Source organism: Wasmannia auropunctata, unplaced genomic scaffold (assembly GCF_000956235.1).
Source record: "Wasmannia auropunctata unplaced genomic scaffold, wasmannia.A_1.0 LD336050.1, whole genome shotgun sequence".
NCBI classification, from domain to species: domain Eukaryota; kingdom Metazoa; phylum Arthropoda; class Insecta; order Hymenoptera; family Formicidae; genus Wasmannia; species Wasmannia auropunctata.
Genome location: NW_012026840.1, coordinates 1,592,496 through 1,609,204, shown reverse-complemented (window position 1 = coordinate 1,609,204; position 16,709 = coordinate 1,592,496). Strand labels below are relative to the sequence as shown.

General features: G+C 37.2%; 1 protein-coding gene across 2 annotated transcripts in view; it reads right to left on the bottom strand.

The window, feature by feature from the left end:
• The window catches only part of LOC105451574 (MAP kinase-activated protein kinase 2), a 29,131-nt gene extending 12,642 nt beyond the window's left edge, over nucleotides 1-16,489 (bottom strand). Inside the window, exons 1-3 of one of the 2 annotated variants that reach the window (XM_011692115.1) lie at nucleotides 16,410-16,489; nucleotides 11,823-12,238; nucleotides 8,357-8,681 (exon numbers count right to left, since the gene is read on the bottom strand). In XM_011692115.1, the coding sequence (XP_011690417.1) occupies nucleotides 8,357-8,681; nucleotides 11,823-11,917 (420 nt within the window). In that variant the 5' untranslated portion in view covers nucleotides 11,918-12,238; nucleotides 16,410-16,489. Of the gene's footprint in view, nucleotides 1-8,356; nucleotides 8,682-11,822; nucleotides 12,557-16,409 lie in introns of those variants that run through there. The other variant, XM_011692114.1, reaches the window with a different exon arrangement.
• Between the last annotated feature and the right edge of the window lie 220 nt (nucleotides 16,490-16,709).

The following is a 16,709-nucleotide window of genomic DNA, read 5'->3' as shown; positions in this document are numbered from 1 at the left end:
TCTCTCTCTCTCTCTCTCTCTCTGTCTCCCCTTTGACTCCGCTTTTTTTAAAAGAGAATGGAAAAAAACAATGGAGAGTATTGTCGATCGGCTGCGATACTCATGAGAACAGTTCTGAGACAAAAGATGATCTAAATTCACGCAATTTAGGGGCTGGTGATTTGCTTCGAAAGCTTCGATATTCGAACTTCGAAGATTCGAAGCCTTCGGCATTAAATTCTTCGAATTCTTTCGAAGCCTTGAAATTTAAGGTGTCTCCGAAGCTTCGAAGTTTCCAAGTTTCGAAAAATACAAATTCGTACAAATGATAAATTTATTCAGAAAAATTACAAATATTGTAAATAAAAGCAGTTAATATATCTGCTCAAAATATACGAAATTATTCCTAAAAAATTTAAAAAATATTATAACCTGAAATATTACAAATTAATAATTAAACTTGACACATATGTAAATAAGGAGAATAATGTAAATAATGTAAATAAAGATAATGATCAATAGAACAATCCAATTAAGAAAATTAAAAAAAAAATAAAAATATTTATTCTCAAACTTCCAAGTTAATTTTAAACTTCAAAGCTTCGAAGGGACCTTAAACTTCGAAAGATCGAAGTTAACTTCGAAGCTTCAAATATTCGAAGTAAAAAGTATAACAGCCCTAATTTGCACAATTTGCCGGAAACGTTTCGGCGTCGCGAAACATCGACACAAATTTCGGCCTTATACAACTCTCTTGAATATGGAGTTATTGTTAGGGTATTATTGTTAATTAATGTTAGGGTCGCGGTAGAGCGCGAAAATATCCTGCTAGACGCATTGCCGTCATTCTTGGCGAAGTTAAAACTGGGCGGCATTTGCTCCGCGATGTTGTGTAATCCGCGGCATCGATCCATTGCAACAGCCAGAATAGCGTAAATAGAATCGGCGATAAGATTGATTTCAATCAACGCGCAGAACGCTTCGACGATGTTTCAGCGCGATTTCCTTCAATGAAGAAGCACCAGTGCGTGCTGGACACACGCGTGTCAGATAAACTGTTAGTCATTAATACATGACGTAACAGTCCCCCGCAATTTCAAACGGCGATTTCGCCTTGTCAGACCTGGGTTTCTCCAAACTGTATCGAAAAGTCGATCCATCAATATTTATCGCGGCACTTTTATCAAAATTCATATGAAATTTCGACTGAGACAGGTATATATTTTTGAAACATCATTCAGGTTAGAGCAAAGAGAATCTTTTATTTGCAAAGTGTCTGAATAATGTGTCAATGAAATTAAATTCTGCGTAAACAGAGTTTTATAATCTTCAATCGCTTTAAGTGATTCCGATTAACGCAATAAAAATGTGGTTACTACAAGAACGGTTATAATGTTACGTAATATAAATTATCAATTTACAACGCTTTCGTTCCTGGAATATCAGTCAAGACCGCAGGATTTCAAATCAATTCGCGTGAAATGATATAAACTGCTACTCAAAATAATAAGTCACGAAATAAAAAAAATTCCCTTTATTAAATAATCCCTTATACCACTTGCGATTTCGAAGTCTTTGTCTCGCGTTAAAAAAATGCTACACGGAGAGAATTTCCTTTCAAAATTTACCCTGAAAATCATGTTAATCGTGGGACAATATAGTATTTTGACAAATCTTATTGTATGTACAATAAATTTTACTGTGCACTACAATAAATTTAATGTAATATATACTAAAAAATATAGTGAAAATCACATAAAATTTGTCGAAATACTATGTTGTTCTACGATTAACATGATTTTCAGGATAAATTTTAAAATAAAATTCTCTCTGTGTAATTAAATCTATTATCGAAGTTGCGTAAAATGAGCATATATATTTTCGGTCACGTTTAATTGATAATACGTAATCTCTCTGTTTGCCTATCTATCGACAATCATCTACGATATTCAATTTCCGTCGTGCACATACGAATCGATTCAATGCTATTATTCAACGGCAGCGAGGAATTGTCGATGACATTCGATTACGAAGAATGCAATTCTAATTCTTGGATACGCTTTGATAATTAAAAATATAGAGTATTTAGAGAGTTACATAACATGTATGTTGCTACAAAACACGCAATTTCGTGATGTAAAGCATGCACTTTATCGTACCAAATGTTATCAGAAATGCGTTAAACAATTCAGATATAATATCACGAATTCCTGCAGATGTAGTTAATACCGTTCAGATACAAAATCAAGGATTCGTGTAAGTAAATTTAGTGTATGCAGCGTATATTGTGTAAGGTAAAAATAAAAAGAGGAAAACCAAAGATCACTGTTCGTATCTTACAATCGACCTATCAATATTCATTAACTTCGACATGTGCAGGTAGGGGCTTGACACTCGCGCCAGTTTTAACGATCGCGTCGTCAGTTTGACCTCCCCGACGGATAGGCGACCGTCGCACAGTGGGCCGAAGCGTATACCGAAACCCGGACATACAGTGAAATTATTTTTTCGCTGCAAAAGACTTCAAAACTGTCTCTAATTATCGTTCAAAGATTGATTCAAGTATAGAAGGGAGACTAAGAATATATTTATTGTTGATATGGACATTAAAAATGTATATAATAAAATGTATATAATAGTATAAAATGATAAATATATATAATAGTATAAAATAATAAAATGTATATAATATTCTTAGAAATTGTGAACAATTAATGTATATTCATATCACTATTTAGACTAATGCTGTATATAAATGCTTCTATTTTTTTGCAATGATTTTTTTTAAATAGTATTTGTAATTAGAATTCATAGAAACAATGATTAATTTTCAAATCTTGTTCCATTAAAATTAAAAAATATGCATTCTAAATCCATTTTTTGAGCATAAAGTTCATCCGAAAGTTAAAGGTATATAAAAGAGTTCCAAGAAATCTCTTTTTTCAGAATGCAGAGAAACTTTCTGGGAAACTATCTATTCATTATTATTTTGCACCTTCTTACTTCTCTTTGAGAAAAATTTTTATGTATCCAAATTTCATGACCTGACAAGACATACTCTAATCGTTACAAAACTACGTTTTTCCTGACCAAAAGTCAAAAGTAGAGATATTTTTTAAATTTGTTCATCCGTTTTTATGAATTTGGCTTTCTGACATTTTAAATTCGACATTGTTGAAGAACTCATATTTTAAGATTATATAGTAACCACCCTATAGAAAATATCTAAATACAATAATAAAAGTCATGAAACGTAACGTACAGTAATTACATATCGCTTGTTTTACGAGCGACCCAAATAGTTGACTTATTAAAAGTTATATCTGTTTAAGAAACCAAGTGCACACGCTCTCTGGAATGTTCGCTTAAGTTTATATATCGATTTTAACTTTCTGCAATCGAGATACAGTTACATGTTGTTTTTAACTTCTAAATGAAACGATATCGCAACACGGCAGAGATAATAGCGTTATAGTAAAGCAATTTCAGTCTTCACTTTTGAGCAAGAAAAATATGGTTTTACAACGATTAGAGTCCTTATTTCCGGATTTCGCTGTGCTTCGGCCCACCGTGCGTCGGAATCCTCCGCCGATGGAGCGTTCCTTCGATGCCATTGACCATTTTCGCACCGGAAAGAATGAGATCATCGGGGAATATATAGAGCCGCGCGCGCGCGGAAGAAAAGGGGGGCAGCGCAAATTTTGCTTTTCCTCTTCAGCGCCGCGGCATCTCGCGCGTGTCGCATTAAAGGCTGGAATCACATTTGTTGTACGACAAAGCATTTCAAGTCTATTGATTGGCTGCAAGAAAGAGAAGTTGTCGGATCTCTCTATCCTATAGCCAATCAATAGGCTTGAAATCTTTGTCGTACGACAAATAAAATCGTACCCTTTATTACGCGGTCTTCTCGGGAGAGCGTAGTCGGGAGTTTTAATGACACGCCGCTGCGGAAAAATGCGTGACGAGAAGTCAATAATCGCGAGCCTGAACGCTGACGACACGCGAGCGACACGTGCAACGATCGAGAATGAAACGCAGTAAGGGAGAGAAACGTCGAAAGAAGTCCGATCGGTATATCGAGAGATTGACTGAAACGCACGTGATTTTTCGCAATTTTATCTCGCGTCGCACGTGTCGTGTCGTGTCGCGCGCGAAAAGCGAACGATATTTTTAGCGAGCGCGTAATAAAGGATTTTAATGCCCGTTCGAGGTATTTACAGTCGAGAGACTCCCGTGTCTAGTTCTCGCGAAAATAAGAAGACTCTTTTTCCGCGAACGCACGAGCGATATTTACAGTAGAGTTACTGAAAACTGCAGCAGCACGTCCTACGCGTCCGTCGCGTCGCGGCCGCGAAGAATCTCTCAATCTTCGCGGTAATTCCTCGATACCGTGAACGCAACGTTGAAATTTCTCGCGTGGGATGGACATCCCGATTATTTTTTTTTTTAAGGAATCCAAGAAGCCGCGGCGCGATACCTTTTCACGACGAGAGCGGAGTTTTTACGAGCGGACGCGAGGAGACGAAGTGTTTTATATCACCGACCTTTAGACTCTCTTTCTCCGGAAAAAAACAGCTCTCAATCAAACTTCGCGTAAAAAGAATCAACCGCCTTAAATCTAAAAAAACAAACTTACGAAATTTTTCTCATGGGAAAGAATACGTGTGAAGATCACTTACAGATTATAACGCCTAATTTTTCATGTACAAATTTAAAGATCAACAGATTGACAATATTAACCTTCGGTTGTCACACTTGACCCCAGCTTTTTACTTTGGGAAATTTTTTCAAAACTTACTTTCTTTTAAGAATATTTTTCAATATAACTTTAATTTTAAATTTTCTACAATCGTACATTCTATAACGTTCGAACTCTATTTAAGAATTTTTGCGATTCAATTAAATTGTTAGTTTTTAAACGGCAGCCTTTTAAAAATTGATTTAACAAATTGATCATATCAAATAATAAACTTGTTTGAAAAAAAAGGTGTGACAATCGAAGGTTAACACGTTAACTACCAGGTTAACTTCGACATTGGGCTTAATAAACTAAGGTCCACTTCTACCATTGTAAATTAACTTTAATCTTATTGTTAGTTTAATTTATTCTCTATCTTTTTCTGATTCTTTAAATTAGAAGAAGATAAAAACTAAATTGAATCGAGATTAAAATTAATTTACGTTGATAGAAATCAACACTATAGTATATTATTTTAATATTTTTGTTTTTTAAATGTCTTGATATAATTTATATTTGGTTCTGTAATATCTTAAATACGAGTAAAATTATTTATATTGCATTTACTAATTAATTTTAATCAAATAAATGAAACCCATTTATGGACGATGGGCCTTTTGCGGAAATTTACGCGCGTGACTCGCAGTATGAATAACGTGGCAGTCAGTGTCACTATCTTTACAAAAAAAATAAACGCCTAATAAAAATGAAAAATAAATTTTTAGTTAAAAAAATTTGAATCACATAAACCAGCTATAGATAACAACGTAAAGTAAAATATGCGCATTACTCATGACGAAATAATCTTGTTTAGTCGTATTACACATTATTGTATCATATACGCTTACGATAATGAAAATTCTTGTGCGGCATACATATGTGGTAAGACATAAAACTCGCTGGGCAGACAACGTGTTAATATACACACATCTATACCGAGCCAAAAAGACGAAGAGAGGAAATTACCGCGGCGATCACGCAAGCGTAACGTGACCGCCGCGCAATCGGTCATCGGCGTTCTATACGTCTCCAATCGCGATCAACATTCCACGCTAAATTGCCGTCAAATTATTTTCGCGGCTGGCCTCACATCAGAAATCGCGCGATCTCGCCTTTATATAAGGAAATGCAACTTTCGCGAACGCGATCGGTCCCACATTGATTCGGGAACGCGCGATGATGCTCGCTGAAGCGCAACGGACTTGTAATAAAAAAAAAAGACAGCGACTTGTACGAATTACACGAAGAAAGTGGTGTTTACGAAACAAAGTTTCTGTCGGAAAACATTCGGCTATTTTTAGAGGATTTTAATTTCCAAATATACTTTATGATAATTAGAGATATTGTGTTTTAGCGTACGCGAGAGTCGGACGAGAGTTGCTGCAAAATGCGCAATCTCGCAGTGTTAAACGCACACTTTATCATGTACAAGAGTTATCAGAAAATGGGACGGAATTCAGATAATAACGCGGTATTAACGGGATATCGATTGGCGACGGTACGTTAATATCAACGTTTCCTCCCAAACGAGCCAATTTGATCAGGTAATTACAGCTATTTATCGGACGCGCGTCTGTTAGCCGCGTGGCCGAAATAATCCCTATCGTAAAACCGACGAGACTACAAAATAATCTTATCTACACCTCGCGTGTTGCGAATTGCGACAAATGAGATACATCACACCAGACGTAAATCACTGTTGGAAGCTTCTTACAATTATACAGTTCGCGATCTAGCAATATTGAATAATTTTATCGTGGGGCCGAATTTTATATACCGCGTCTCTCTCAACTTCTCTCTAAATTTTGTAGCGGCGTGACCGGAATCGAACACGGAAAAAAATTACTGTTGCCACAGCATAACAATTGTTATAATTTTCGTCCATCAATTCAAAAGGATTATAAGAACTATTGGAACTAAGATACTTTAGAAGTGACTTATATAGTTAACTGAACTCTGAGTCTCAATGTTGTGACATGTAATATTATATCATATGTACAGGGTTGCATACAAAAAATGAAGTTTGAAATTTGTCATGATCAGATATATCAAATATATAATAATTCTAAATTTTGAAGTTTAGAAGATACAAGAAAGATTACTTATATTATTAGAAGTAACATAAACTTAGAAATTTAATAACATGTTGTAATCTCCCAAATGCAAATTCAGGCCAACAAATTATTAACACTTTGACATTGTTGTTTTGACATTGATGTTATGCATTAAACTACAGAAAAAAATCCCTTTGGTATAACTAAATTTTCCGCGGGAATTTTACTTGAGGACCAGACAAAAACTCAGTGGTAAAATCAAAAAGATTCCTATAGACATTTCTTTAATACCGCTAAATATTCAAAATATTTTCGATTACGATAACAAAGAGAAGTCTCGAACAAAATCGTAATTTTGGAAAATTTTTTCCATTTTTATACAAAATCATTTCATTCTGTCTATTGTTTAATTGTGGAAAAGGATTTTCACACAAATTAGAAAAAGCAATACATACAAAAACATTATACAAAAGTTATTGAGTTTCGGCGATAAAACAAATGATCCCTTTAAGAAAATTGTCGAGCAAAGTTGGCTTCTTTATATCTTTCCCTAACTTGTCCAGGTTTTCCCTGACCGGTTTAGATTTCCCTGACTTTTCCAGGTTTTCCCGATTTTCCAGATTTGTGGCAACCCTGTACATATATATCTCTCAATCATACTATTTATTGTGCAGACCACATTAGAGAGATAACAATAATGCTTTGGTTGAGGCAACCACATATATAAAGATATTCTAATCTATTATTTATCCTAACTATTACGGTTGTGAGAACCGTATACTAATGAGCATACTTTAACATCAGATATATGTCATGTAACATCAACATAACTTAACAATTTCTTTCCGTGAAGCCGCGATTCTCGTTAGGCGAGGACACGCCGAGATGTGCGACTCTCAATAGTTTCAACTCTGTCGGGGAAACCGTTTCCGCGAGGTTGGTCGGTCGCTGAATTTTTTTGCGGGTCGGTCGTGGCGGCGAAATAGTCGGGCAGGCCACTTTCGAGGGGAAAAATACGCATCCGCGCACGATCGCGAAGTCCCGCTCCTCCTCCCCGCTCTCGACATCGTCAAACGAGGAAATCACCGGGATATAAATAGAAGATGACTCGCGGTCTGAATACGCACTCGGCCGATGCGATCCGAGCGGGTATTGATACGCGGGCGATTCCTTCAAAGAGGTGTCAACGCGACGGATTAACACCTCCTGCAGGGAGCGCCCGCGGCCGCCCGGTGCGTCGCTCTCTCGCGCCTATACAAAAATAGAGCCGAGGACGCGCGAGGAGGCGCATCGCCGATGGACGGAAAAGACGTATGCGTGTATAACGAATCGCGTCCCTCGCCTGCCCGATAAGAGACCTCGATTCCTATGCGTTTGTTATCTTTATTTCGAGGTATAAAACTTTCAACTGGCCAAAGCCCATCAAGCGGAGTCACTCGAATAGTCTTATCTAGATCAACACCTGGACTTTGAACCGATAACTTTCTCTTTATAACTTTAGAATCTTAATACGGCTTTCTTGGACCACCGTGAATAATGCCTCCGAAAAGTCAAAATTAAGCCAAGCTGCGGGAAGATGACTTACTTTAAGCGCGTACTTCTGCCTCGTGTTCCGGTCGTAGCACTGCACCACCTTCCCGTTGATCCCGAGGCCCAGGACGTGATTGCTGATCTCGTAGTCGTCGGTGATCGGCGTGACCTTCGGCGACAGCCGACTGCTCAGCGGATGCTCCATCGCGATCGTCTTCCTCCTACTAGCGTCCCCAGCGGCTTCCGGCACCTTCTGCTCCGGCTGCTGCAGCTGATCGTAATCCTGCCTGATCACCTGCGTCACGATCACCGCCGGTGCCGAGCGCTTGCGCTTGCTCTCCTGCTGATCGCTCTCCTCGAGAACAGCCCTCTTGGACTTTCTGCAAACGCGAGGACGTAAACCAACGTCATTTCCTGGTTAGGTGAGGCGCGAAGAACGGGCGTGTTGCTGCCGATAGGCAGGCGCGACGAAGGTCGCGCGCATAAGGCGCGCGGAAAAATACGAGGTACCACGAGATTACGCGGTGATAACGCAGACCTCAGACTCGATAACGGCGCGTATCGCCGTATATCGAGTGTGTGGAAGACACACGAGGGAATACCGTCGAAATCGTTCATGCGCATACACGGCTCGTTGCATTACATTGCGATGCGTTACGGCGTCTCATTATAGCGTTGCTCAATCCACGTTTGATCCTTCCTCGAGGGAAATCCGCTCGCGTCAGCGAGATAACGGCTAGAGGACGATATTTGGGAGCGGAAATTTTAGAGACGGGAAAAATCGCGCGAGGAATCGGCGAAAAATTAATAGTAAATAATCAGGATTGCCACAGAAAATGAATTTTGAAATTCCCTGACTTTTTCATGATTTCCTGCAGACGACGACGGTGGAAAATTTTCCTGCATGATCAGTATCAAATGTATAATTCTAAATTTTTATGTTTAGAAGATACATATTACAAGAAAAGTAACTTATATTATTAGAAACAACATAAATTTAGAAGTTTAATAACACAATATAATCCCAAATGCAAATTTAGGGAAAACTTGGAAAAGTCAGGGAAAGATGTAAAAGAGCCTAGAATTTTAAACTTTGCTCTTTAAAAGAGATCCACCCCCCGATTCTGTAACTCTTAACGACAGTTCGAAAATCATTATATTTTTTGTATGTATTGCTTTTTCTGATTTGAAAGTTCTTTTCCAGAATTAAACAATAGAAAAATAACAGAATGAAATGATTTTGTATGAAAATCAAAAAAAAATTTTCGAAAATTACAATCTTGTTTCGGGACTTCTCTCCGTTATCGCAATCCAAAATATTCTAAATATTTAGCGATATCAAATAAATTTTGGAAAAAGATTTTCAAATTAGAAAAAGCAATACAAAAAATATAACGATATCAAATAACTGTTAAGAGTTACAGAATCGAAATGGATCCCTTTTAAAGAGCTAGGTTCAAAATTTTAGGCTCTTTTACATCTTTCCCTAACTTATTCGTATTCCAGGTTCTCCCTGATCAGTTCAAATTTCCCGGTTTTCCAGGTTTGTGGCAACCTGATAATGTTTTTTACTCGGCTGAATATTTGAAATAAAATTTACTATGTAAGCCAGACGTCGTTTCAATGGAGCCGTTTGCGTAACCGTCCTCGAAGAATGTGCAAGATTCATGTTATTTCGCGTATACACGTATACACGCGCGCACATGTACGTGCAGCGCTCGACCCACACGATCCGTCGCTTATACGGCGCGTGCCTCTCAACCTGCACACCGCAATGCAGTACACCGCGCGATTTTTCCAATCGTTGCAACCGGGAGAAAAATTGCGTGCGCGCGTATTTAATATGACGTGAGAATATTGCATTAGCATATATAATAATAAAGACACATCTCGCAACCGCGTCACTATATTTCCATTCGTCCATAAAAGGCGATGCTATAGGCGCGTAAAATATTAAAAAAAGTAATTCGCTAATTAAAAATAAAAGAATTATTAGCGATACCTATTATCTGAACAGAGCACATGGAATATAAACACAGGCAAACAACTGGCCAACATAAAGATACTTGCTACAAAAACAAATTTATCTACAATAAACTACGAGGAGCTAATCTACAATAAACTACGAGGAGCTATTTTGGAAGTATGTTACCAATCACACACAAATTATTAAAGAGGCACTTGCCGTTAATCGCCCGTTAATAATAAATTAAAACATAAGAAACTGTTAATAGTAAATTAATATCACGTTAGTAATCATATCGCTTGTGTCGCCGAAAAGGCGTATGTTGCGTAAAACAAATAGTGTATACAAGTAATACAAAACGCCGTCGATGCGGACTTGTTAACCCTCACTGAGCGACACAATTCAGACCAACGTGCACGACGGTACATCGAAATATTTAATCGAGTAAATTGTGTCGTGGTGAGGGTTAATTAGACCGCCATTGTGTTCGAGAATTACGTACAGCAATTACAGAGGTATTCTGCCGGAGAACAGCTCTCGGAGCAGCCTTCGATTAAGTGAATAAATTAGAGCGATTTATTAGATTGGAATTGCAGATATCAAATACGAATGATACCTATTTATGATTTACGAGCCGCTTTACGTACTCCAGCCGTCATCATCGGCAGAATTCTCACAGTTCTGATTATCCCGAGCGGAAAGTTAGTGGAGCAGCAGACTCGTTCGCGGCGCAGCGTTAAATTAATCGCAATCTGCTTTCGTTAATTGTTCGCGTCCGAAAAAGGACAGTTATCGCGAGATGTATACAGCATCGACGAACCGTTCACGGGAGGGTTGCACCAACGATCTTGGTTAATTAAATGTCGACTGACTAAATTTTTTCAGATTGATTCTCAGATAAAAATAGCAATCTCATTTAAATGGAAAAATCTAAAAAACTTGAACTCAAGTTCTATTCTGAAAAGGCGTATCTTACTCTTCCATTAAGATACACGTCATTTCGCATTAATTCGACGCGATTTAATTTGAAATTCTCCAGTCTGAGAGACACGTAATGTTGACAGGTGATCTGCAGTGAGAGGAAAAATACGCCTTTCTGTCTTAAGAGGTACAAGTGAAGCGGGAAAATCGAATCAATCGAAAAATCTAAAAAAACTTAAAGCTCAAACTCAAGTTCTGAATTAAAAAGGCGTATCTTTCTCTTTCATTAAGATACACGTTATTTCACATTAATTCGACGCGATTTAATTTAAAATTCTCCAGTCTGAGAGACACGTAATGTTGGAAATTTCTGTAATGTCGACAGGTGATCCGTGAGAGGGAAAATACGCCTTTCTGCCTTAAGAGGTACAAGTAAAGCGGGAAAATCCAATCAATCGTTGATTAGTCAATTGATCAGAAGTTGATGCAACCGGCCCGCTTCTGATTCTCGCACTACGGGAAGACGTGTAATGTATAAATGTACGTGAAAATCCTTCGGGTTTCACACTCTCTTTCTCTCATTCTCTCTCTCTCTCTCTCTTTCTCGCATGTAGAAAATAAAGATAAAAGAGACCTCCAGAATCTCCACTTAGTTGCCGACTTCGGCATTGGTGTGGCTCTCGATTTTCGCACGGCTAAGTCCCGATTCTGTCGGGAGGACAAAAGCATCACCGCCCCCGCCCCGCCGCGTCGACAAGAGCCGAGGTAGAGGGCTCGCTCCCAGGGGACGACCTCCCAAGGTGCAACGACGAGAGTTCGGAGGTGGTTTATCACACGGCGTGCGGTGGTGTCGTTACGGAAGGAGAGGCCGACTCCGAGCCCGATTTTTTCCGCACGGCACGCGTGGTGGCACAGAGGAAAGCTAGATAAGTTTTAGTCCGCCCGGTCTCTCGTTTCGCCTTTGCTTTTGCAGTTCGCTCTTTTTTTTTGTTTGTTTTTTGGTTTCGTTTAATCGAGCCACAAGGGATAATCGGAGCCACCAACTGAAAACTATAAAGATAAAGAGACCAAATGATAAAATCTGATGGATCACACCCGCACACACGATGGTTCGGCACAAAAGCGCTCGTGGATCGGGCTTTAAACAAAGCGAACGCGATGTTTTCCCCGGAAGCTAACGAATATTCCATACCAAAATGATCGTAAGTCGGACATACCGTGCTATTTCCGGTGTTTCGCTCTGCAGCGCCTTCGGAAACAGGCGTCCGGGACAAGGGTCGGTAAAATAACTGATACAACTTATTTACAATAACAAATATAAAATAGATTCCAGAAACTTATTTAAAATAAAATATAGCAGGGGCCAATAAAAAAACTGATACGACTTATTTTAAAATGAAAAATATAAAATAGATTCCAAAAGCATATTTAAAATATTAAATAAGAAATAGATCAGAGGAAATTATTTAAAATAATAAATAATTCTTTTACTTTTTTAATTTAAAATATATATTTTAAATAATGTTTTTTTTAAATACGACCGATCCCTGATAAACAGAAGTCGGTAAAGTAACTGATATAACCTATTTAAAATAACAAATATAAAATAGATTCCAGAAACACGACTTATTTAAAATGTTGAAAAATATAAAACAAATTTCAAAAACATATTTAAAATATTAAATATAAAATAAATCAAAAGAAACTACTTAAAATAATAAATACTAAATAACTCTTTTACTTTTTGTTATTTAAAATACATATTTCAAATAATGTAATTTATTTTAAACACGACCGACCCCTAGACTCCGGGATTTATCAAGGTTTTAAGCTCCAACGTCTCTCAGTGCTCGCGATTTGAAAGAGCCACGATAAATTTCAATTAATAGATATATATCTCGTTTCACATTTTGGCCAAGATAATTTAAGTTTGAAACTAAAAGTAATACTTAAAAGAAAATAATTAATACTTAAAAAAAAATGAAAGTAAAAATACGATCGGTCGAGTTTTCTGTCAAGAGTTTCGTTAAAGTATCGTGTCATCCGGAAAATTTCGGGACCACCCTTGAACTCGCGTATTCACTCGCGAAGGTGACGAAATGAGGCCGAGAATGACGACTTAATCTCGCGCGCGTTTCCCATTCATACATTTCTCTCGCCGTTGTGTCGTGCCAATGAGCGCATTCGTATAGGGCGTATAGGCGATGAAGAAGAGAGCGAAGCGCGCGAGCCGAGCGGCAGTTTACAAGACGTATTTACACATAATCGCGCCACTCAATTAGCGTGACGTTTCCAGATCCTCGAATCGATAAATTCATATCCCGATCGATATTTCGATCCTTTATAAACATCTGCACACGGAAAGAACAATTTTGTTGGTTTCCAGATCTGAAAATAATTTTTGTTCAATAATCAAAATAATTTTGTGCGAAAGTCAAAATGATTGCTAGAATATCAAAACATTTTATAGCAATACTTATATCAGTTTGAACATTTCAACAAATTATTTTGACGATTCAACAAAAAATTAATTTCAGATCTGTTTTTTAGCAAAATTTTAGACCTTTCAACAAAATCGTTCTTTCCGTGACATGCATTTTGTCGCAGAGAATCATGAGTGCTTTCCATTTGGTGACACAAGTCGACTCAAACGTCATTCTATCCTTCTTAGCATTTAGTGAATAACAAAGACAAAACGATACTTATGTCACTAAATGGAAAGTGACCCCGTGTCGCGCGCCGTGAATGCGAGTCTTTCTCGTGCGTCTTTCTCGAGGATGAAAAGCTGAATGGAAACAAAAACGCAAGAGGAGATTCGGCACGGATTATATACCATATTAATAATTGATCAGCCCGAGACTTAACGAAAAAAAAAACCAAAAGACGAGATTTATCGATTAAAAGGCTCGAAACTGGTGAATACGATTGCACGGACAAAGAACACACACGCGCGCATACACTCTCTTTCTCTCTCTCTTTTTCTCTCTGTCTGTGTCGCGCGAATACGGTGTCGCCTTGGAATTCTGTTTGCCCAACACACGAGAAATCGCGCGTCATGTAGGTATGGTACCGATACGACGGGACGTATCACAGGCGACAGTCACGTTTGACGTTCGATGCGGGAGGGAATGAAGCCATGAGCCGCGTGATGCCCCATTGAAATGCCGTCGACGATAATCGGCAGAAGCGTTGAATTATGAGCGTGACGTAACACAATAAAGCCCCGAGCGTGCAAAGCAACCGTGTGAGTAACGTTAGCTCCGAATTAGACTACCCCTCGCTCCGGTACTCCAAAAATCCAAAGGTGCGCTTGCCACACGCCGAACATCTAATGTATAATATTTGCGTTCACAAATGACATTTTATCACACAAAATCTCGTCGCTTCTCGCACACGCCTCCCTCTGTCTGTCGCAAGCACTTCGAATATGTATTTTTTGTGACCGCAACCTTGCGCGAGACACACGTAAACATGCGTTTTCGAATGACCTCCATGAAAAATATAACGAGCAACGATTCTTTATCCCTTCAAATATAAAACAAATACTTTTTAATAAAAATTCAGTCATGCAGATAAGAGACAATGACAAGCGTGTTTTTCGTACTTATAAATGAAAAGAATTCTTTTGATGTGTCTTTAATAAGAATATTTATAAATATATTTAGTATTTAATACATTTTACATTTAATATTTTTAGTATGTACATAATAAACATTTTTAATAAAATTCAGCAAATAAAAAGGAAAGTAAAAAATAAAAATTAATTTAAAAATAGCGTTTTTAAAATTGTTTCTATCTATCTTCGTCTTTCGAGAGGATAAAAGTAGAGTCAGGTAGATTTTGAAAACAGTAAAATCCCTTCAAATAAAATAAATATTTTTGAATAAAAATTCAGTCATGCAAGTAAAAGAGGACGACAAGCGTATTTTCGTTCTTATAAATAAAAGAAATATATTTGATACGTTTTAATAAGAATATTTATAAATATATTTCATATTTAATACATTTGTTTAATATGTATTTAATATCTTTAGTATGTACATAACAAACATTTTTAATAACAATTCAGCAAATAAAAAAAAGTAAAACAATATTTAATAACATATTTAATAAACATTTTTCATAACAATTCAGTAAATAAAAAAAATAAAAAATAAAAATTAATTAAAAAACAGCGTTTTTAAAATTGCTTTTATCTATCCTTGTCTATCAAGAGGATGAAAGTAGAGTCAGGTAGATTTGAAAATAGCAAAATCCCTTTCAAAATAAAACAAATACTTTTTAATAAAAATTCAATCAGGCAGATAAGAGATAGTGACAAGCGTTCTTATAAATAAAAAAAATCCTTTTGTTCTTATAAATAAAAGAAATACTTTTAATACGTCTTTATAATAAGAATATTTATAAATATATTTAATATTTAATACATTTGTATGATTTGAATTTAATATTTTTAATATGTACATAATAAACATTTTTAATAACAATTCAGCAAATGAAAAGAAAAATAAAAAATAAAAATAAGTTAAAAAATAGCATTTTTTAAATTATTTCTATCTTCGTTTATCGAGAGGATGAAAGTAGAATCAGGTAGATTTTGAAAACAACAAAATCTACCTTCAAATAAAACAAATACTTTTTAGTAAAAATTCAGTCATGCAGATAAGAGATAACGACAAGCGTGTTTTTCAATCTTACAAATGAAAGAAATACTTTTGTTACGTTTCAATAAGAATATTTATAAATATATTTAATATTTGATACATTTGTATGATTTAATATTTCTAGTATATATATACAATAAACATTTTCAATAACAATTCAGCAAGTGAAAAGAAAAGTAAAGAATAACAATTTTAAAAATAGCGTTTTTAAAATCCTACTATCTTCGTCTTATAAAAGAGGATAGAAGTACAGTCAAGTAGATTTTGAAACAGCAAACAGATGATTCATTCACGCACTGCATCCACTGACTATCGTCTCGAAGAATCGCGCGCTCGAAGTCACTCTCTCTCCTCGCATTTAAATATAAATAAATAGTAGTGGTAAAAACAAATGAATAGGGAGATCACAATCTGAACAATGCGAGCAAACACTTCGTGTATGCATAAAGCCATAAAGTATACATTCGAGGAGAGTACTCGAGCGCGAGAACCTGGGAATCCGATCGGCCACGAGCTGTCAAAAGAACATGGAGTCAAGGAACGGAGTAACTACATACCCGACGACGACGACGACGACGACGACGACGACGTGCACCTCTGTCAGTCGCGGCTTTAATATATTCCCGTTACGGTTATTTAATCGCGCGATACGGGCCGAGCTGCGATACTCGCCGGCTGCACGCGCGGCGGCGTCGATCAAAGCCGAAACGCGCGGCGGAAACCTCGCCGCGCAATCGCGAACGAGGGGAATCCGCGAGACCGCACTCGCGCAAATTGGGAAGCTCGCGGAACGGACTCTCTTTCGACGGAGGGAAGAGCCTCCTGGAAGGTGGTGCGCCCGCGACAGCCGGCCTCTG